This window comes from Ahaetulla prasina, chromosome 2, assembly GCF_028640845.1.
Source record: "Ahaetulla prasina isolate Xishuangbanna chromosome 2, ASM2864084v1, whole genome shotgun sequence".
NCBI lineage: Eukaryota > Metazoa > Chordata > Lepidosauria > Squamata > Colubridae > Ahaetulla > Ahaetulla prasina.
In genome coordinates, this window is record NC_080540.1 from 168,444,896 (window position 1) to 168,469,144 (window position 24,249).

At 44.0% G+C, this 24,249-nt stretch overlaps 1 protein-coding gene across 2 annotated transcripts in view; it reads right to left on the reverse strand.

Moving 5' to 3' along the window:
* The window catches only part of ITGA5 (integrin subunit alpha 5), a 102,520-nt gene extending 79,199 nt beyond the window's left edge, over positions 1 to 23,321 (reverse strand). The window contains exon 1 of one of the 2 annotated variants that reach the window (XM_058170198.1): positions 23,005 to 23,321. In XM_058170198.1, coding sequence (XP_058026181.1) covers positions 23,005 to 23,213 — 209 coding nt within the window. In that variant the 5' untranslated portion in view covers positions 23,214 to 23,321. The remainder of the gene's footprint in view (positions 1 to 23,004) is intronic. The other variant, XM_058170199.1, reaches the window with a different exon arrangement.
* Between the last annotated feature and the right edge of the window lie 928 nt (positions 23,322 to 24,249).

The following is a 24,249-nucleotide window of genomic DNA, read 5'->3' on the forward strand; positions in this document are numbered from 1 at the left end:
GGTATTTCAGACTATAACTCCTTAGCCAGGAAAATCAGAGTGGCAAATGAGCAGGAATTGCAAACCAAACGTGGCTACCTCTACGGAAAGTGCCAGGTTGCCTATCCCGCATTACCTGATGTAGGTGGGAAGTACGTACCTCCATGCTCCTGACAGAGACTTTTGGGGGCAGCATTGGCAATTGAGACCCTTGCCAGTAACTGCAGACCTGAACAATCTTCCATGCAAGAACAGCTTATGCAATAAGAGATCAGGGAGAAGGCGCTGTCTACCAGAGCTCTGCAACACTTTGAATTCAAAGACCAAAAAGTGCTTTAGGACACCCAAGGAGGTTTGCACAGTGCCTACCTGCAATCAGTTGCATCTTTTCCTGGGATTGCACAGCTGCTTACTGTAGTACAATTCCAGGAAAACACTGATTAGGTAGAAGAAGGAATAGACAAATACTACTTGAGTGAAATCCCATGCTAAGCATCTTTTAATTTGGGGGCCTGAAGCATTGCACAGATCTACCTGGGGCCTCCTTTGACCACCAAGTGAAGGAGGACAAAATGGCAGCATTATCATTCCCCTAGGCCAGGGGTCTGCAACCTTAAACACTCAAAGAACCATTTGGACTCATTTCCCACAGAAAACACTGGGAGCCACAAAACCCTTCCTGTGCCTGACTATTTCTTGAGTAGACACAAAACTAGCATATGTAGTTGAATTAAATGTTCTGTTTTCTTCTGAAACTTTTCTTTTCTTGGATTTATCCATGATCGGCCTACTAGTGGTTGGAAAGCTCAATAAATCACGTGCTGGCGGGTGTTGCACATTGGCTGTTGTGATCCATATTTTGAGTGACAGGGAGCTGCAGCAGAGGGGTGAAAGAGTCATATGTGGCTCCAGAGCCACCTGCGGCTCCAGAGCTGCAGGTTGCTGACTCCTGCCCTAGGCCCACAAGAATGTAATGACACAGGATTACTTTCTCGGGGGAAAAAGAAAGCTTTATTCAGTGGCATCCACCACCGTTGGCACAGTGGTCCTTTCATCTTCTTGATATCACCCACCCACCCACCCACCCACCCACCCACCGAAGGTTTTGGTCTTGGGTCACACTCCTTCATCCCAGTGAAGGATCTTCATCCCAGATCCCTGCAGCTTGCCCATCAAATAATCAATGGTTTGTGGGGCAGATGGCACAGGTTGCCCTCTGCTACTGCTGCATAGTTACATATACATTGACAGAGCTAAAAACACATCGCCTCTGGGTGGGGTCTCTCTTTTTCCAGACACTATGCAAGGTTTTTGATTTTTTAAGAGAAAGATTCAGAAGGTTTCTGAAGGTTCAGTTCCCCTATTGCAAAAAAGCCACTGTTTCCTGTATAACTTGTCAACAGAAAAGTTGCCTTCCTGATCGTAACAGGAAGGCATACGAGATGTACAACCTTAAGAGGATTGGTTTGCTGATCCTATACACCCCAGGTTAAAATATGACAGTATGTACAAAACCATGATGATTATGTAGAATATAATCTCAAGTATGTAAGAACAGAGGATGTTCTCACAAGTAAGATCCATGTCGCTTTTATGTTTGTTTTGTATTGGGGTCCAGTAATTTGGCCCCTACCTCCCATATCGTATGGAGAGGCATTCTTTGGCAGTACGGCACCTTCACTGTTGAATTTTACTGCAGACATGCCAAAATAAGAACATACAATATTCTAGAAATAACAGAAGATATTAGCCTAGGATGGGTTTCAAAGAGAAGGATTAAGTTGGTATGCCAATGAACATCTATGGAATTTATATTTTATCATAACAGAGATAATACTTGGTTTATAGATCCATTTTTATAACTTTGGAGCACTTAACCTCTCTTCAGACTTGTGGAGTTTCTTTGAGCTTTTGGAGTTCAAAATAGAGAAAAACTTAATCCCGTCCACTGCCCATACAAGATTCAGTCCTTTGACCTGCCCCTGGGAGAAATGTACTCTGCTTCTAGTTTCAAAGAGGAAAGACTTCTGTGATCAGAAAAAATGTCAGATGAACTGGGGAAATGTTCAATGCATAAAATAAAATCAACTCTGTGGACACATTTCTCAGAATCTTGAATGTAAAAGCCAAGCTTTGTTTTGTTTAAGAAAAAGACAGTAGCAACATTTTAAACTAACGTGCCTATTCTGAGTTGTTGTCCAGTCACTAAGTTGTCTTCAATTCTTTGCAACCCCATGGACCAGAGCATGCCAGGCCTCCCTGTACTCCAATGTCTGCTGGAGTCTGCCCAAACTCATCCTCACTGCATCAATGACACTATCTAACCATCGCATCCTCTCCTATCCACTTCTCCTTTTGCCTTCAATTTGCCTTTACAACGAAAGAGGGTCAAGCTCAGCATTTCAGTATAAAAGTTCATACCAGTGTGGGTTAGTGGTTAGAGAGCCCCATTTGAAATAGAGAAACCCTAGTTCGGGTTCCCATTTAGCAAGAAACTGCTTGGGTGGTATTTCAACAGTCACCATCTCTATGTTCAGTTACCCTTTTAAAAAAGTGTTATATTGTTATAAGACATACCTAGAATAGAATAGAATAACAGAGTTAATTAGTTAAAACCTAATACATCACATTACTTTGATATGCTAATATTTCAAAGTGTCGACTAGCAATTATTGCCATTTTAATCTTTACATAAGATTAAGGATTTAAAGAGGTATTATATCAGCATTAACTATGATTTAAAATGTTGATGTTAATACTGTAAATTAAAGATTATTTTGATTTTACAGCCAAAGTTGAGCATTAAATAACAGCTGCAAATCAGGGCAAAGTATTATACAACAGATAACACAGTACAGCGGGTATCTTAATAATAAGAAATCAGCTTAAGACAGAAACCTTTGTTGTACAAAGGTCCTAAGCTGATTTCTTATTATTAAGATACCCATTGTGCTGTTACTTCTTGTTTGTCCATGTTGAGAAAAAAAATACATAGACAAAGCAAAATAGGAAACAACAACTAATCACATAGAGGCGTTACGAGGACAAAGAAGAGTGAAGAGAATACTACCCATCCCCTTGTATTCTTTGGCACTAAGGCACAACAAAAATGTATGTGGCAAATAAACATGGCCCACTTTAGATGACTCCAGTAGGGATGACCTCTGCTTCCTCTGGAGCTTACCCAAGTGATTGCTAAACATCACAATGGCAAAGAATTAACGCTGCAATTTCCATTCTAAGGAAGGAAATGATATTGAAGAGCCCAAAAATGACACTAGAAAAGTGATGTCTGCCTAAGTCAAGCTTGACTCCTTGGGATTTCACTTGACACATTCATAGTTCTCTTGACAACCATAGGGAAGTGTTTGTCAATGTTTTCCCCACCCAACTACAGAATCTTCTTCTGTTGATTCACTCTTTATCTGAATGAAGGACGATTCCAAGTTTGCCTAGATTCTGACACATTCCCTTATGCTCACCATCATCCCTTTCTCCTCCACACTTTTCAGTGTTCCCAAAGTAGCCAATTGTGGTTGCTAACCATCCAGACGTTATCTAGCTATTTATCTAGCTATATATACTTGTTATATAATCTTCCACATTTCTTGGGACCCCTTTTGGCCCAAACCCATACTCACATACCCAACCTTCTCCAAACTGGCATCTCCATGAAATGTTGGGACTACAATCCTGGTGATTATTTTAAAAAATTCTCTTTTAGCTGAAAATCCTGCTTCCTGAGGAAGCCACTCAATCCTGTTCCAGCTTGGTAAAAGGAATCTTACATAGGAGGAAATGGGAATGCTACAAAACAGTAGCAGTGCCCTGGTCTCAAATGGGAACATGTGAGTGATGCACAGTGATAGGAGGCCAAAGAGAGAGGTGATAAAACAAGACTCCAATACTTTCAGAGCCAGTGTTCTGAGTGAATAAGCCATCGTCTTGTAATCTAACTCGCTGTGAAAAATTGCTTCCAGAAACCGCCATGCGATCATTTTACATGCTATATCCTATCCTGACTTTTGAAAGATGTGGGAAAGCAATGAATTTATTTTCAGGGCTAGTAATGCCAAGTCAAACCCAAGTTTTGGGGTTTCAGCTTTCTACTTTCAAGAAGTTTATTCCACGTCTACAAACAACCCCATCCCCGCACTATGGTGGTCCCATAAAAATACAGGATACACATCTTTCTATTTCTGATTGTTAAATGGTGCTTGTGTATAGCAAGAGCTAACAACGTCTCTACATCCTATTATATCCATTGCTCCTGATTACTGATATCATCCATATGCAGGGCACCGATACAGCCTCCTGCTTCCAACCTAGGAGAGTTTACATGATTTGTGATAGGCTAACTTAGTTTAATAGACTATTAAACTAACAATTCTTGTTAAAGAATTCCATTCTTGTTAAGACATGAATGGAAACCACATGGCTACAATGGATGGGTACCAGTAGATGGAAACTATATTCAAGAGACAAGCCAGTATGTGCCCATGGGACATCATCAGGGAACAACTGTTACTTAACTATTGTATGATTTGTGACATGCAAAGCTAAAGTGGTTGTTATTAAACTTTCAGCAAAATATACCTTTATTTTGCAAAAGATTTTGGGAAATTTTCCCTGTGTTTCATCTACGGCTTGCTGGGTGTGGGGGAGGTGACTTTATTCTCACTCTTTGTATCTAACAGCTCTTGGAGATATCAGGGGCACTTTTGACCTGCTACTGATTTCATTGGGGTTCTGGTGGCTAGCGTTTAAGACACTGAGCTTGTCAGCTGGAAAATCAGCAGCCCAGGTTCGAGACCCAGGTACCATGCGACAGAGTGAGTTCCCGTCCTCGCCCCAGTTCCTGGCAACTGATAAACAGATGTCACTTTGGTGGAAAGGTAAACAGGTGTCACTTTGGTGGGAAGGTAACCGCAGTGCATGGTGTCATTCTGGCCACATGACTATGGAAATGTCTTCAGACAGCACGGAGTCAAGGGCCTTGAAATGGAGACGAGAATCACCCTCTCTAGTCGGCAACAACTAGTGGGGTAAAATCCAGAGGGACTCCTTAACTGATTTTATTATGGAATTCACTCTCACTTAGGGCTTCACAGATGATATTCAGAGAGAAAAATTATTTAGGATACCTCCATGCATAGCAAAAATCTTCTGTTTCTTAAAGGTTTCTCTATCAGGGTCATTACAATTGTTGTTAAGGCTAGGCAATGTTAGCCTGGATTGCATTGGATAGCAATCCTTATAATGGATTTATAAGATGCTTCTTTTAGTACATTCTTTTAGTACATTCTATAAAGCAGCTGTGTCTTTTTCTGGGTTGTGCTTGCAGCTGTAACACCATCCCAGAAAAAGATACATTTCATTTGGTGGAGCACCCAGGGATACTGCCCATGCATGCACAAATGCTCCCTTCTCCTTGAAGCCCTGATTCATCTTTAAATTAGTACATATTTTGCCTGGTGTTCTACTTTGCCTTGTAACCCAATTTTGATTGTGACTACCCCCCCCCCCCACCAAACTCCTTTAGCTAATCGCCAGGCTACAAATATTTCAAATAATAATAATAAAAAAGAATTCCCATTGACTCCCTGTGGTCATGACTGTGCAGGAATTTAAAAACGTGCCACAGTGAATGTGCGTAAATGTGCTGAAACAAACCAACAAGGACTTAAAGAGAAACACCTTTGTTCTCACCTATCAGGAATGCAGCAGCAGCAGCAGCAGCTGGTTGCTCTGAAAAGGCCGTCTGAGGATGGGGGAGCAAGGAAGGGCAAGGACACCCACAGCCATCCAAAGACAAGGGGGAGCAAAGTCATTAAGTATGGCATGCAAAGTGCTTGAGATGCACCACTGATCAGAGGTGAGGCCCATGAAGGGCTGGTGCTGAGATGAGCTGCCCGGTCAGGTTGCTGCCACCTCAAAGGACAGGTGCTGCTTTGTACAGGTGAGTTTGCTCTACCCCAGGTACTTCCTTTCAACCAGACATCAGAGAAAGTATCCCACTGACTTTCATTCCTTCCCATCAGCGACATGTCTAGCTGTCCCCACGTACATCGGGAGGCAAAACACGCCTTTAAATGCTTAGTTTATCACCAGTTTCCATTTTAAAGGCAGTCCGGAGGCACAAGGCACAGGCACTGCAAGCAGATATTATCGTTAAGAGTGGCTCGCCAGGCACAAAAAGAAGCCGATAAACAGAGTGGCTTCTGCTTAGACAGCCAAAGGCTTCCTCCCCATCGCTGTCTGCCACAACCTGGGCCTCCTCTCGGTCACATGCCAGGAAGCCAAATAAATCTGACAGTGGGGTTGCGCCTGCCCTGGGGCCAGGGCCATTCTCTGAAGAGGACCGCTGTTCTCAGGTGGGTGAATCAATAGCTCAAGCTAAGCAGCACTGGTTAATCTGCAACCTGCTGGAAAGGCCACCGGTCCCCTGCAAGGCCTTTGATGATAATAATGGCATGTAAAGAGAGCTAAATGCTTTTCCTGGGAAAGGGGAAGGCAGCTTATTTTCAGAGTCGTACAGGAATACGGAAGGTTGTAGCTTAGTGGCAGAGTGGCTGCTTTTAGATGTTTTTTAATCCGACTTTTAGTATTTTTTTATAAACCACTCAAGGCGGTGAACATACCTAATACAGTCAGGTAGTCCTCGACTTACGACCTTTCGTTTAGTGACCGTTCAAAGTTAGAGTGGTACTGAAAAAAGTGACTTATGACCATTTTTCACAGTGCAACAACCGCTGCAGCATCCCCATGGTCATGTGATCAAATGTGGATGCTTGGGAATAGAAATAGAAATAGAAATAGAAATAGAAATAGAATAGAATTCTTTATTGGCCAACTGTGATTGGACACACAAGGAATTTGTCTTAAGTGTATATGCTCTCAGTGTCCATATGGAGAATAAAATACATTCATCAAGAATAAAAAGATAAAACTGACCGAGAGGAAGAACAAGTAAAGGAAACAATGATAGCTTGGGCAAAGAATTTTGGATATTCAATTGATCTAGAAAAATGGCAAAAGTTATGGGAAAGAAATTATAAATTAACAATGTCCACAGCATATAAAGAAAATCAATATAAAATGTTTTATAGATGGGATATGCCCCCTGAGAAAATGGCAAAAATCAGCTAAATGTTGGAAATGTTACAAGTTACCAGGATCTTACTATCATATGTGGTGGACATGCCCAGAAGCTAAAACTTATTGGAATAAAATTAAGATATGGTTAGAAGAAATGATACAACAACATATTTATTTAAAACCATAGCTGTTCCTATTGGGTATCCTCCCAGAAAAAAATCAGTAAAGAAAATATGTATTTGATTATACAGGTTATAACAGCTGCAAGGATTGTTTTTGCGCAAAATTGGAAAGCAGAGAAAATACCTTTAGAAGAAGAAGAAGTAAATCTTAGAATGTGCAGAAATGAGTAGATTAACTTTGATAATTAAAGAAAGAGAGGATTCAGAATATTTTAAGATACGGGATCAATTTTACCATTGGCTGGAAAAGAGATATAGATAAACAAATTAATAGTTATATACAAGAATGGTATAATTAGAATAGTGTATTTTTGGAGAAATGTTGTAAAGGTGTGAATGAAGACAGAAGAAACAACAAAAAGACGGAGATACAGAGAAAACACCGAGATGTCACATGGAAGGAATGACTGATGTATTATGTGTTTCTTTGTGTATAAAATAAAATATATTTTTTTCAAAAAAGAATAAAAAGATACAACACGTAGTGATAGTCAAGATTACTAATAAGCTATCAAATCGTACTAGGTAACAAATAAAAACAATCTAACTGAAAGATACAAGCAACATAGTTATAGTAATAAGTGGGAAGAGAGAGATACTAGTAAGGAAGAGAAGAATAATAGTAATACAGTCTTAGTAAATTATTTGACAGATTTATGGGAATTAGTTGTTAAGCAGAGTGATGGCATTCGGGGAAATAAACTGCCCTTGTGTCTAGTTGTTTTGGTGTGCTATGCCATATAGCAGGGGTCTCCCAACCTTGGCAACTTTAAGACTTGTGGACTTCAACTCCCAATATTCCTCAGCCAGCAAAGCTCGCTGAGGAATTCTGGGAGTTGAAGTCCACAAGTCTTAAAGTTGCCAAGGTTGGAGACCCTGCCCTATAGCAGTGGTGGCGAACCTATGGCATGCATGCCAGAGGTAGCACTCGGAGCCCTCTCTGTGGGCACGCGCACCTTCGCCCCAGCCCAGCTCCATCGCTTTTCTCTCACAGGGGAGAAAGAGAGAGGGAGGGAAAGAGAGAGAGTGAAGGGGAGAAAGAGAGGGAGGGAGGGAAAGAGACAGAGAAAGAGAGGGAGGGAGGAGAAGAGAGAAAGAGAGACAGATAGGGAGGGAAAGAGAAATGATATTACAAAAGTTTTCTTTATTATTATTGCTAAACATAATTCAAAAGCAGGGGAAAAAATGAAGGGGCATAAAAGTGCATTTATCACATTTTTCTTAGAACAATTAGCTGAACTCTGCCTTGTTTATCGTTATTTTAGGTCGTAAAATCCCACTATTCAGGTTAAATTGCCATGTTGGCACTTCACGATAAATAAGTGGGTTTTGGGTTGCAGTTTGGGCACTTGGTCTCTAAAAGGTTCGCCATCACTGCCCTATAGAGTCTTTTTGAGGGTAGAAGTTGAATTTATGTGCAGGATGTGAGGGGTCTGTAGATATTTTCACAGCCCTCTTTTTCCCTCATATAGTATACAGATTTTCAATGGAAGGCAGGTTGGCAGCAAATCGTTTTTTCTGCAATTCTAATCTCATATTTATGATAGTTGCAGTGTCCTTGGGTCGGGATCAATCACCTTCTGATAAGTAAAGTCAATGGAAAGCCAGTTTCACTTTACAACTAGCTTAACAACCGCAGTAATTCACTTAATGACTGTGATACGAAAACTGTCTCCACAGTTTAGCCACAGCAATTTTGGTCTCAATTATGGTTGTTAGTCAAGAACTACCTGTACTCCTTCTTCCTCCTCTTTTCCCCACAACAACTACTTGTTGAGATGGGCGGAGAGAGAGTGACAAGTCCAAGAACATCCAAGCTGACTTACATGGCTAAGGCGGGACTAGAACTCACAGACTCCTGGTTTCCAGCCTAGTGCCTTAATCACTAGCCCACAAAAGCCCCATGGTCAATATCTAGCACTTCCACGTGATATCCTCTGGAAGTACAAAACTTCCAGACGGTACCAAATTGTTTACTCTCAGGTAGGTTCCACACATTTAAGATCCACCAGTGGTCTGGTCCAGGGGTCTCCACCTTGGCAACTTTAAGACGTGTGGACTTCAATTCCCAGAATTCCTCAGCCAGCAAGCTGTTGAAGTCCACAAGTCTTAAAGTTGCCAAGGTTGGAGACCCCTGGTCTGGTCTGGTCCAATATAAAGGAAATTCAGTCCAGCTACTATGTTCTGAATCTATTTCATGAATAGGAAGATGCAAGTTCCCGCCAAAAATATGAGACACAATACGTTTGTTGGGAGCAATTATTAATATATAAATATATATATAATAAAATCATTGATTATTCTTAGCCAAAAGGCCAAATTATATCCCCTAAATAAGCACATAGCCTGGCCTCTTGTTTTTAACATAACCTTTGGCCCTCAGAGGCTGGGAATAGTTTAAGTAGGGAAAATATAATCTACCGTAGCATTTGAATATCAAATTTGTATCAGCTTCCAACCACAGCTAATTCTCAACTAACCAGGCCAGAGTCATTTAGATGCTATCACTTTCCTTCTCCTTCGTTTTCTCAGTCCTTCTCACACTCACTGGTCACCATCAGTTTCAAAAGAGGGAGGGAGGCAGCCTGAGAACCTACTACAACTTTCCCCAATCCTGTGTCCTCCAGATGTAGTGAAGACTTCAAAACCCATCATTCCCAACCTACACACACGTTCTAGATCAGGGGTCTCCAACCTTGGTCCCTTTGAGACTTGTGGACTTCAACTCCTAGAGTCCCTCAGCCAGCAAAACTCTGGGAGTTGAAGTCCACAAGTCTTAAAGGGACCAAGGTTGGAGACCCCTGATCTAGATTGCACACACAATCAGAGACATGTTCCTCCTGGAGGAGAAAAGGATGGACCTCTTTTAACAGGACAGAGCAGTCCTTTGAAAATGGCAAATATATTAGATGTGCAATCTTAGTTTTTCAAAGCTTTTTCTATTGAGGTAAAAGAAGAACCCCGATTTATGGCAACTATAAGTAGAGCTGAGCAGGGAATACTGAGAGGAAAAAACCTATTTTCCTGCATTTTTTTTTCTGGGAATTTTTTTAACCTCCCAATATTTTTGGATTAGTCTGATTTTTAAATTTACATGTATTCTACTTGATTTCCATGACAGAAAAGAAAAAAAAGGTAGCATTGAACTGAACTAAAACTAAGAAATAAATGGCCAGATTCAATAAGCATCTGCTTCTCCCAGCCCCTAAAAGAAATTCATCTCCCTCAGTCTAAAAAAGGAATTAAAAAGACAAAGCAGCTGGACAGACCCGGAAAGCAGCACGTGTTACAGGAGACCCAGCGCTGATCAGCTGTAGTGCAGCCCTTTGAAGTGCCGCAGCAGTCACTTAAGGCCATTTGCAGCTATATCACCACCAAGAGCTTGAGGGACAGAGAAGAGGAACAGCGAGGCGTGGGCGGTGGGGGGAGGGCAGGGATTTTTGCTACCAGTTTTCCAAACTACCCGCCCCCATCGCGTGATCTGGTCCAAACCGGGAGCATTTCATCCCTGGTTTGAGGGAACTCAAGCAACAAACCACATATCCAAGTCAGAACTTGAATCAGGACCCGTGTCCTTCCTGGTAGTACTGGCTGCTCAGGAAGTGACACGAGGCTGGTTCCAGGGGATTATAAATGCTTCTTTGGCTGAAGGGGTTTTCCCCACCGCCTTGAAGGAGGCGGTGGTGAGACCTCTCCTGAAGAAGCCTTCCCTGGACCCAGCTATTTTGGGAAATTATCGTCCAGTCTCCAACCTTCGCTTTTTAGCGAAGGTTGTAGAGAGTGTGGTTGCATGGCAGCTTCCCCGGCACCTGGAGGAAGCTGTTTAAAATCTTGTTTTTCCACAATAGTTGTTGGGGACCAGAAGTTTGACACAGTGTGCAACTGTGTCCATTGTCACCTGGATTTTGAAAAGGAAGTAACAACTAAACCCAGTTTAATTCTGGGATTGGATGTCCTTAGAATGCAAGCTCCAGACACCGGATCCAGGGCTGTTCCTCTGCCTTGGTCCTATTAGATCTCTCAGCGGCTTTTGATACCATCGACCATGGTATCCTGCTGCGCCGGTTGGAGGGATTGGGAGTGGGAGGCACCGTTTATCGGTGGTTCTCCTCCTATCTCTCTGACCGGTCGCAGGCGGGGGTGACAGGGGGGGAGGGGTCGGCCTCGGGGGGCCTCACTTGTGGGGTGCCTCAGGGTCGATTCTCTCGCCTACCCTGTTCAACATCTACATGAAGCCGCTGGGCGAGGTCATCAGTGGTTTCGGGGTGAGTTATCATCTGTACGCTGATGACACTCAGCTGTACTTTTCCACCCCAGACCACCCCAACGAAGCGGTCGAAGTGCTGTCCCGGTGCCTGGAAGCTGTACGGGTCTGGATGGGGAGAAACAGACTCAAGCCCAATCCCTCCAAGACGGAGTGGCTGTGGATTCCAGCACCCCGGTACAGTCAGCTGCACCCGCAGCTGACTGTTGGGGGCGAGTTAGTGGCCCCAAAGGAGGTGGTTCGCAACTTGGGCATCCTCCTGGATGGCCGGCTGTCCTTTGAGGAACATCTGGCGGCCGTCACCAGGAGGGCTTTTTACCAAGTCCGCTTGGTTCGCCAGTTGCGTCCCTTCCTTGACCGGGATGCCTTATGCACGGTCACCACGCCTGGTTACGCCTCGCTGGATTATTGCAATGCTCTCTACATGGGCTGCCCTTGAGGTGCACCCGGAGGCTGCAGTTAGTCCAGAATGCAGCTGCGCGAGTGGTAATGGGAGCCGCCGAGGCTCCCACGTAACACCACTGCTCCGTAGTTTGCACTGGCTTCCTGTGGTCTTCGGTGCGCTTCAAGATCCTGGTTACCACCTTTAAAGCGCCCATGGCTTAGGACCCGGTACTTACGAGACCGCCTGCTGTTACCGTATGCCTCCCATCGACCAGACGCCTCACAGAGAGGGCCTTCTCAGGGTGCCGTCCGCCAAACAATGTCGGCTGGCGGCTCCCAGGGTAGGGCCTTCTGTGGGAGCACCGACGCCTGGAACGAACTCCCCTGGCTTACGCCAAGTGCCTGATCTTCGGACCTTCCGTCGTGAGCTAAAACATACTTATTCACTCAAGCAGGACTGGCATAAATAGTTGATTTTAAATTGGGGTTTTAGAGATTTTAAATATTTGTAAACTTTTAAATTATTGGCCATTTATTAATAGTTTCTTTTAATTTCTTTTAATTTTATATACTCTGTATTTTATTTCGGCTGTACACCGCCCTGAGTCCTTGGGGAGAAGGGCGGTATAAAAATCTAATTAAAAAAAAAAAAAAAAGAACTAGAAGCCAGAGTACTACCCAGTTAAGAACCAGGAACTGATATGCCTTTAAGAATATATATATATATATATATATATATATATATATATATATATATATATATATATATATATATATATATATATATATATATATGCAATGGCAATCAGACACATGTGCACAAATTCATAATTCACAATGAATGTAGATGGCTTGTATACTAATTCCGAACACAAATGCCAGTTCTGTGGCCTGGTTCAGGTTTTATCTGGTGTCAGGTATTACAATTCATTCAGACAAAATTGAAATTACTCCTCCACTCTTCCCATCGGTGGGTGACCCATGCAATCAACCCATGCAATCTTCCCATCGGTGACCCATGTAACCGCCCTGAGTCCTATGGGAGATGGTGCGGTATAAAAGTATGATTAATAAATAAAATAAATAACCTAGGATATGGCTACTTCACCCTCGTTTCTCATTTCCCTCAAACTAATCAACTAGTCATTAGCTTCAGAACAAATCAAGAGCTCTAAATTCTTATTTAAAATGCTTAAACCAAGTGTAACCCCCGAGTTTGCAGTGTAACATGCAGACCATGCCATGGTGGGACACTTGCCCATGCACGTCACAATGTGTGACACACTACTTTCTCTCTTCTGGCTATAATTTCCTCTTCTGTACAATAAGCTAATTAACAGCTCCTGATTCCATCTACTAGGGCAGTGTTGGCAAATCTTTTGCATTCTCGCGTGCTGGCCCGTGTGGCCTGCGAAACCATCCTGTGCTGAATCTGCGGCCTTGCCAGCTCCTATTGTGTTAGTGCGCTGAAACGTGTGCTGGCCAGCTGGTGCCACGGCGACCCTGGAAGTGCAGCGATCCATTGCGCATGTGCGGCGATCCATTGCGCATGTGCAGCGATCCATCGCGCATGTGCGGGATGCCAACCCGGAAGGTCAGGTGCCGCTTGTGCATGCGTGATGGACCGCCGCACTTCCGGGGTCTGCCGGCACCATGCATGCGATGGCCAACTAGCCGGCGCACGTTTCACCACATAAATGTGATGAGCCAGCGAGGCCATGCATTCGGCACGGAATGGTTTCGCCTGCCACTTCCGGCACGCGTGCCATAGGTTTGCCAACACTGTATTAGGGAATTGAAACTCCTATAATTTGAATCCATACATTCCATTCCCTCTTCCCCCACCTCAGTACAAACCTAATCATTACCAGCATCCCATCTCTTGGAGCTAGCAATTAACTGGGGAGGGAATAGAGAAATTTCACCTTTTATATGGATGGCATGCGTACTTATTTTATGGGAAAAAAGTGGATAGGGCTTTTAAGAATCATGTGTTGAGAAGTGCTCTTTTGCGGGTCTGGAAAAAATATTCCTATAAATTAGATTACAAGATTCCTATATGGGCGAGCCCTAGACATGCAATAGAGAATATAAATATAGAACAGAAACAGGAAATGATTACATATAAAGAACTTTTGTATGCTGAAGGAGGTAGATTGCAATTAAAATCATTACAGGTATTAAATGAAGAAGGGAGGAATTATACTTGGTTTCAATATGGGCAAATAAGTGCTAGATGGAAAGAAGATCAAAAATTGGTATAATGCAAAGGAGGAAAATTTAATAAAGCAAATTAGAAATCAGACCCAGGAGCATATAAAGAGATTGTATAATGTGTTGCTTGAAATAGATTCGAAAAGGATTTGGTAAAGGATTGTATGATAAAATGGGCACAGAATATTCAGGAACCAATAATGTTGGAAACATGGGAGAAAATCTGGGTTAGAAATGTTAAGTTTACACAAGCACAGAATTTAAGGAAAATTTTTATAAGATGTTTTATAGATGGCACTTAGATCCCAAAAAATTACCATGTATGTATCCTAATATCCAAGCGAAATGTTGGAGGTGTGATTGTGATGATGCTACATATTTTCATATTTGGTGGACCTGCAAGAAAATTAAGGTCTTTTGGATAAGAATTTGGTGGATTATTCAAAATGTACTGAAGAAGAAGATAAAGTTCCTGCCACAATTTTTCCTTTTGGGAATTATAACGGATTGTACAGGGATTGAGACTAAATTGATTTTGAACTTAATAACAGCAGCAAGACTGTTGATTGGACAATACTGGAAGAAAGAAGAGATACCTACAATAGAAGAATGGATATTGAAAGTTATTAATTTGGCTGAGATGGCTAAAATCTCAGCTTTTTAAAAGACAATACGCAGGAAAGATATTTAATTGAATGGAAAAATGGATTGATTATCTACAAAACAGATATCAGATTAAGAAATATCAGATTGCCTTTGAATAATTAGAAAGTTATTTTATGTAATGGGAGGGGTTGGGAGATGAAAAGCTTTGGATGTGGTTATTTGGATTGAAGGAAAATTTTATTCTATGTTTGGTTTATGTATAACTTTACCTTGTGATTGACCCGGGAAGCCGGGGGTGGGGAGGAGGGGGTGTTTTGTTTTTGTTTTTGGGAGGAGGGGAAAAAGGGGGAAAAATGTTTTTGTTTTTTTAAAACTTTTTCAATTAAAAAAAAAAAAAAGAGAAATTTCACCTTTGCAAAGGCAATCCACAGAAAAGCCAGAAACAATTTCCACCAGGCAAGCTGCATGCAAGAACTGTAATTCTTGAACCAGTTCTAGCCCTACCGCTGTATTATGTTGTTATTTCATGCATGTGCCTCTGAGCAAAGAAGAGGCCAAATGCACATGCAGAGTATTTCTGGAGAACCGGAGCACATGCTGGTTACATCTTTAGAAATCCACTGGATCGGATCGAAGTTCCAATTGGCCCATTGTTGTTGTTTTTTTAAATATTAAGAGACTTTGCACACGATTACCTTTGTTTGTTCTAACATTTACTACTCGAGGTATACTACTATTAAACAGTGGGAGTTTTATTTGGCTCTCTCTCATAGTTATCCACCACCCAGTGATCTAAGCTTTACGGTCAACACTGCCAGATCTTCAGCAGCTTTTCAGAAGATGTGAACTCCAAAGATTTCCATTCTAAACATTTACAATGCAGGATTTATTCAGACAGACATCCTGGTGCATCTAACAAGGCTAATTCCAACATCAGGGATATGTTCCAATCAGGTTAAACCTGGTTCAACAGAAATGCACTTCCAGTAAATATCCACATCATTCTGCAGGAAATGCTACACCATCATCTTGTTAATCTTCCTTTTTGTAAACTCTTCGAGATAGAGATATGTGATTTAACAGGAAACAAACCACTAGTATTCAACAAGCATGAAGGAACAGCAGTTGTAGAAGCCAGTCTGGTGGTATGGTTAAAGGCACTGGAGTCAGAAGTGGGGACTAAACCTGAGTTTTAGTCCTGCCCGAGTTCTAGGCACAAAATCAACCCAATGACCTTGGGCCAGTCACTCCCTTGCAACCCTTAGGAAAGAGATGTGGACCAAGATCAAAGGCCCAGAACAACAATAGAATTAAATACGGGATCTGACATTTTAGAATAATGGGAAACTTTTTGTTGGGCAAGAAAAGTATTTGTAGCAGAGTTAAAATAGGCCTAATATATTCAAGCTGCAAAACACCAAAATAACCACTAAATGCTAGCAAAGGGACAGATCAACCAGTGGTCACTTGGATTTCTACTATCCAGATATGGTAGGACTAGATTGGAAGTACCAGCACACCAGTGGTGAAATCCAAATTTTTTTACTACCGGTTATGTGGGCATGGCTTGGTGGGCGTGGCGGGGGAAGGATACTGCAAAATTTCCATTCCCTCCCCACTCCAGGGAAAGGATACTGCAAAATCTCCATTCCCTCCCCACTCCTGGGGGAAGAATATTGCAAAATCTCCACTCTGAGGCCAGCCAGAGGTGGCATTTGCCGATTCTCTGAACTATTCAAAATTTCTGCTACCGGTTCGCCAGAACCTGTCAGAACCTGCTGGATTTCACCCCTGCAGCACACCCTCTAAAACTAAATGGGGACATGACTATAATCTGGCACATGTTGCTCAGGGTGCACCTCTTGCTATTCCTGGAAGGCCACCAGTTCATGCAGCTTCCTATTGTCCAGGCTAGAGGCGATCAGCTGGACTGCTGAGAATAGATCATGGATATTTCACTAATAATAACAGCAAAAAACCACAGCAATACTGAGCTGGGGATAGGGCAGCTACATTAAGCTTGGACTGAAGGCGCACTCTCTCCTCTCCCCACATTCCTCCTAAAAATGACAGGGTTTTTGCAGTGGGATACCAGCAGTCTTCAACTAGGGCAGGAGTCTGCAACCTTAAACACTCAAAGAGCCATTTGGACCAGTTTCCCACAGAAAAGAAAACTCCGGGAGCCACAAAACCCTTCCTGTGCCTGCCTATTTCTTGAGTGGCCACAACACTAGCATATGTAGTTGTATCAAACGTTCTGTTTCCTTCTGAAACTTTTGTTTTCTTGGATTTATCCATGATTGGCCTACCAGGGATTGAAAAACTCAATAAATCATGTGCCGGCAGGTGTCGCCCATTGGCGGTTGTGATGCATATTTTGAGTGATAGGGAGCTGCAGCAGAGGTGTGAAAGAGCTGACCCCTGAACTAGGGACACAGGCAAAGTAAGGTTGGACGCAGTGGTGGAATTCAAATATTTTTACTACGGTTCTTTGGGCGTGGCTTGGTGGGCGTGGCATGGCTTGGTGGGTGTGGCAGGGGAAGGATATTGCAAAATCTCCATTCCCTCCCCACACTGGGGCCGTATTTGCCGGTTCTCCGAACTACTCAAAATTTCCACAACTGGCTCTCCAGAAGCTGTCAGAACCTGCTGAATGGCATCTCTGGTTGGACTGTAGGTAACTTCTCTCGTTCCATAATCATCACAAGGTGGTAGATACGGAGTAGGACTAACTTCCCACCCTTCTTTCTCAGAGATTGTCCTTAAATTTGGAGGTTTCAAACAGGGATTGTTTGAAACTCTCTAAGGTTCCCCTCACAACCCCCACAGAAGGGGTTGCTAGCTCCATTCACTATGCTAGTAGACCTAAGCGCTGCTTCTATTTATTTGGCTGCAGTTTGCAGATTGATTGTGGACGTCATTTTGTTTTTTACTTCATACAATTTCTCCCCTTTCCTCTCTCCCACCCCCCCTCCACAAAGCTTAATAGACCATTCCTATTTTACAATGCATCCGATTGTACTTGGTGCTAAAATAGCTACCACATTCAGTTACATTTAACTGTTCAAATAGGCAGAGATGGAAAAGAAGGGAAACAATAAATTGGATCTGTCTGTCCTTAGATGCGTACGGTATTTACATGCCTGTCCATCAAGATTTGCATGTATCCGCACTGATACACACACAGGCACTTAAGAATGAGAAAAAGAGTTTGAGGAATTTCAATACTTAGGGTTATTTATTTTTTTTAAATGCATTTGCAATGCTTTCTCAAGAGACCAAAAAAAGAGGCTGTGATTCACCAGGCAAAGGAACCATAAAACAGACATTTAATGCCTAAGGATCTAGCTTGAGGAGCCTGGCAGGAAGTTCCCGCCAGGGCAGCCTCTAGCAAACTCACCTCCTGGCTCTTCCTGCAATAAAAAGGCAAATACTGTTGCTTCCTGGCCTGGAAGAAGCTTTCCTCTGCAGCCCATAAAAATGTCACATTTGCAAGAGCTACTGCATCTTACATTTTGCAACGATGGGCCTGTTTGGGGGACAAGGACATATTTGGCACATATAAGTTGTTTGTGATAATAACTACCGTTGAAGGAAGGCTTCCCTTAAAACCCCAAGTTCGGTCTTTTGAATCTTAGGTTGGGAGAAAAAGACCACCGCTTTTGATCTTGACAAGCAATTGTCAATCAGAGAAAGACTGTATTGAGTAAGGCGGACAACTTGGGTCTCCTGCACTGAACGGGTGGGGAGTTTCACATCATCAGATCAACGGAACCCTTCGGAATCTCTGATTAACTAAATGAGGCAGTGAAAAGATTTTGCTAGGCTAGGGATCTGCAACCTTAAACACTCAAAGAGACATTTGGACCCATTTTCCACAGAAAAGAAAACACTGGGAGCCACAAAACCCTTCCCATGCCTGACTATTTCTTGAGCGGCCACAAAACTCGCATATGTAGTTATATTAAACGTTGTGTTTTCTTCTGAAACTTTCCTTTTCTTGGATTTATCCATGGTTGGCCTACTGGGGGTTGAAAAGCTCAATAAATCGTGTGCCGGCGGGTGTCGCCCATTGGCGGTTGTAATTCATATTTTGAGTGATAGCAGAGGGGTGAAAGAGCCACATGTGGCGCCAGAGCCGCAGGTTGCTGACTCCTGTCCGAGGCAGAGAGGGCAGAGATTCCAAAATCAGCATCCTAAGAAAAGCCTGGAAGGTCAAGTATTTGGAGCAGCTGGAAAATGTTGCTTGGGTTCGGAAACTAAGCAAATTCAGACCTGGTTTGTATTTGACGGAGGACCACAAGGAACCCCATGCTACATTTGGAAGAAATGTTCCAGAAGAAAACAATGGCAAAGTACTTCCACAGCGCAATCCAGGCAATTACAACAGACCTGTTGGAGAGGTCAAAAGACAAGCTTGGCACAAGAGAAAGTTGACTCGATATCAAGTAGAGAACTTCAGGAGTCTTCCCTGTCAGTATTCTAATCTGGTTGGGAATTCGTAGAATCCCAGCTTTGGAAAGAAAGACTGCTTAATTGCTTAATTATAGCCTATGACTATCATTAAGTGTTGTATCATTAAGTGTTTTATCATTAAGTGTTAAATTTGTACTCTAGGACTATCATTAGGTGTTGTAAGTGTTGTACCTTGATGAACGTATCTTTTCTTTTATGTACACTGAGAGCATATGCACCAAGACAAATTCCTTGTGTGTCCAATCACACTTGGCCAATAAAAAATTCTATTCTATTCTATTCTATTCTATTCTATTCTATTCTATTCTATTCTATTCTATTCTATTCTTTGGAAAGAAAGACTGCTTCTCCACAGGAAAAAAAGATGCAGTTTGCTGGGGCTTAAAATATGGGCAGATGCATCCAGCAATGGAAGAACAACCAACACTCCACTCTCTTGTTTACCGGTCTAATCAGAACAAATCACGTACGCAACAATTGACAATAACTTGAACTGAGGTGTGGAAACGCCAGTCCCGTAATGATTAAAGGCGGCTTCAAAATAACAACAAAATTCCCTTATATGTGGAAAATATGCTATCCACAGAGACTCGTTGGGAGTATGTTTCTCTGCACAGATCGTATGCTACACGCCCATGCACGGGTGTGACTCTGCAGTGTGTGAGCACACACACACACACACAGGCGCCAAACACTGGTGATGATCCATGTCTTGGTTTGTGTCCTCTGCAAATGTTTCCAGCTAGGAAGTTGTACTGCATCTGAGCCAGTTCTGCTGGCAAAGCTCCCATAGAAAATCTTCTCATCAGACCTCAGGGCATTGACCTCAAAATATCCTGCTAATGCTCTGGAAGTGCCTGCAACAGGCCACAGAGTTACAAGCTTAATGCTGTTTGGAGAACCACGTACTGCAGCTGACTTCTTTCAACCAGAGGACTCTGGCTAAAAGCTCGGAGGAACTGTACAAGCTGGCTCAGCTTGATAAAGGAATTGTATAGCTTGATCTCTTGGAGAAAGGATAAGGCCTGGAGGATGGCAAGGGAAGGACTGGATCAGGTTCTTTCTGATCAGGCAATAAGAGAAAGGAGTGCAGCCAACAAGCAAGCCGTTGGCTTCTTTGAAGCTCATTGCAAACATGACTCAATGGGAACTTTTCCCGTGGCAAAAGCAGCCTCGGGAGACGCACAAAAGAAATATTTCAGGCGAAATATTTGGACAACTGTCCCTCAGCTACATGCAGGAATCTAGCAGGGATGCATTGCTTGCCATTCATAGCAACATCTTTGGGAAAACTGGAGTTAGCCAAGGAAAGTGATGAGCATAGAGGGATTTTCCCTCCCTAATTAGAATTAGTTTCTCATTTCTTAGGACACAGGGAGAAAGACATCAGCCACTCCCATCTCCCCAATCAGGAGGTGGAGTAGACTGCATATACACGCAGCACCAATGTCAGCATCCTGTAGACATCTGCTCCTCTCCACCCACTTGATTTTTCGTCTTGAACAGCAGCCTTTAGCATCATTCAGAGCACAGTGGCAGATCAGACCTATTCACCCTACTGTGCTTGAGACAATGCTACTATTACATGTCAGAATGTCTGCTCACTGACCAAAAGGGGCTGTTCAGGACAGAGATTCCCTCAAGGTGGAGAAACCCACAGCACAGAGCAAACCAGTAACGAACAGAAGGAATCAGTTAGGATTGCTCTAGATCTCCTGGAACGCCATTCCCAGCTACATTTTGCGGACAAGCATCTGTGCTTTTTCCCCTCCTCACTTCATTCTGTACAGTAAAGTCTGAGGCGAGGATTTGTGACTGGTTTTCCCAGCTCTTCCTAACCTCACTGTCTGGTTTCCAAGCTGTGCTGGCTCATTGAAGCTATAGGCATATTAGCAGGGTGTGACCTGAAGATCATCACTGCAGATTAGTTACGGCTTTAAAAAAAAAAACTGCTCAAAACCCATTCTTTTTTTCACAAAACCCTTTTTTTCCCCACACACCATTGTGGAATGTTTAAAGGGAAACTCGAGAATGTTAAAAAAAATCTTACAGCCACGCTTTGCAATATGCCTCTTTGTCAGCAGAGGCACAAGGCTCCCAGTCCGTTGATTAACGTAAGTGCTTAGCCTGCACCTCCAGAAGTTTTCGGCCCTTTTATATGTGTATTTATTTAATAAGCCCTAATAAATTAAGTCTCTTGGCGAGTTAAATCCAGAAAAAGATCTATTAAATCTACTTAATCTCTTCCCTACGGTATCACGGCGGAGGTGGGGGTCTTTGTGTGCACCCATTAGCACACTTATCAACCACCCAGCCCATTTGCCCAGGATCAGCCTTTCAATCTGGAAATGGGTGAGATCTGGGTGTAATACACACATTGTCCCCCTGTCCCTCCCTTGGCTGGCAGATACCAGCTGACTTTCATAAGCTTTCCCCAGTTAGCGAGTAAAAACCACGTGCAAAGGCAGAACTAGCCATCCAGGACCGGGGCAGTCTTCATCAGCATCTTTTCTTTCTTGCAAACCAACCACCCCAAAAATGGAGACAGGGAGCCCATAGTCAATCCTCAACATGCCACTAACATCCTCAACTAAAGAGGAAAGCGATTGGGTATGAATTTCTGCCAGACCCTTTCAGCTTTGCTGGCTCATACAAAGAGAAAGAGAGACAAGTTGGATGTTCCCCATTCAGGATGAGGCTTCTTGTTCAACATATCCCCAAGGAGAGGGAGGAGAGCCTGGAATACGACCCCCCCCTCAAACACACACATACACATCTCATCTGCACCAGTTCTCTTGCCGGATTCCCCCCTCCACGGTGCTGTATTTGAGGAGGGGGAAGCTTCCGGCTGGCTATTTGCCAAATCCTTTGGCCAATACACACACCTGGTGGAGTGGAGATCAGAGACCCCCCCCTTTTTTTTCCTTTTACCACTCCCTTCCAAGCTAAATAGCAACTTTTTTTTTACAGACCAGCCCCACATAGGGCGCGGGTTCTCTCCCCCCCCCCGCTCTCTCCGCCCAAAAGCCCGATCCCCTTCTTTCTCTTCCCCCCCCCCGTCCCCTGGAAACCAGAGTGGCGGGGCTGAGCTCCGATTACAGGAAATGCTCGGTTCCGAGCCTGTTGGGGGGCGACCACGAACGGAGAGGGGAAAAGAGGGGGGTGGTGTTTGGAAATGTGTGGACATGCACGGAAAATCCGCCAGGTTTCCCCTTTGCGGGAAAGTTGGACGCGCGCGTCTCCCTCCGGTGGAAAAAGCGGGGCCGGCGGCTCCCGCCAAAGGGGGGAGCGTGCGGGGTGGAGGGACCCCCACTAACGGGAGCGGGTTGGGAGGAAGCGCGCAACAGGCAGGGACGGCGTGGGTCTGCAATCACTTAGTGGGGCTAAGCAAGAGGGAGCGGGCGCCAGGCCAGGCCGAGCGGAGAGGGGGGCGTGATTTGGAAGGGAGGACGCGGCTCTCGCAGCCAATGCAAGCAGCAAAGCCAATGCAATTTCGTTGCCCCGGGCTCAAGGGTCCCAAGTGTTTCCCAGAGGGTCCCAGCATCTTCAACCGTGCCTGCTGGCATCGTATGCAAACCCACCCAGTCTTCCCAGTACGGTCACTAAACTTTCCACTCAAAAATCCTCGAAATACTGGAGTGGAGTGGAGTGGGGTTGTGGGTGTAGGAGAGCTCGACGCGGCGGGATTGAGACGACCCCAGCCGGGCTCCCCTTCCTCGCAGAAGTGCGAAATGCCCTCCACTCCTCCCAACTCTCCCCCTCCCTCCCCTCTTAGGATCGCCCCGTCTAAATCGGACCCACCTCTGTTCTTCCGGGAGGTAAAAGTCCACCGAGAAGCCAAAAAAGCTGCCTGGGGGGCCGATCAAAACCGTCGGCGCCTTGGAGTCCAGGTTAAAACCCCAAGCGCAGAGCCCGCTGAAAAGGAAGAGCAAAGCCCGACGGAGCATGGCTGGGCTCGGGGAAAGAAACAGGGGTCCGGATGTTCGGAAGGCCACGGCGTCCCAAACCATCGCTTTAGCTAGCCAGGGGGGTCGCAAAAGAGCGCTCGCTCCAACCTTTTCTCCAAGCCGCTCGAAACGTGAGTGCCGCGGAGACTCCCTGCCTTTTCTCTCTCTCTCTCTCTCTCTTCCTCGGGAATGACTCACAAAAGGAGGAGTTTCTCGCCCTCCCCCTCGACGGTACGCACGGGGGACTGGGAGGGGGGGCAGGATGGATCTCATTAAACTGCCAGCGCTGGGAATTTTGGAGAGGGGCCAAGAAGAGCCGTGATGAATATTTCGATGGGGGGGGGGAAGGAGGAGGAGGAGGTGGAGATGAAGTTGGGGTGGGGGCTGTTGAAAGCAAAGCAACGAATTTCCCCAAAAATGTTTTAACCGCTCTGTCTGTTGAGACTTCTCATTCTTCGGCGCTGTGCGCTGCGGATGATGTCACGTTGGGGTTTTCCTTCCTGCAAAAGGGAATCGAGCGCCGGCGTTGCCAAAGGCGAAGGTTTGGTTGTGATTGGTTGCCCTGCGTTACCATAAAAACGAAATTATGCTCCGCCGAGGAAGAAAAAAAGATATAAGGCACCCCAGTCAGGTGTGGAGCTTTCTTCTCCCCCTCCCCTCCCTCCATCCTACTACAAGTGGGACTATTTGAAGCATCCAGCTTGGTTGCTGTTCGTGGGTGAGGTTCTGGAAGTGCCAGTACAGGTAGTCCTCAATTTATGGCCACAACTGAGCCCAAAATATCTGTGGCTAAGTGAGACAGTTGTTAAGTGAATAACTGCGGGTTTAAGTTAGTAACAGAGTGGTTAAATGAATCTACCTCCCCATTGATGATAACAACAACAACAACAACAACAACAACAACAACAACAACAACAATAACAAGAGTTGGAAGGGACCTTGGCGGTCTTCTAGTCCAACCCACTGCCCAGGCAGGAAACCTTACACCACTTTAGACAAATGATTATCCAACATCTTCTTAAAAATTTTCAGTGTTGGAGCATTCACAACTTCTGCGGGCAAGTTGTTCCACTTATTAATTGTTCTGACTGTCAGGAAA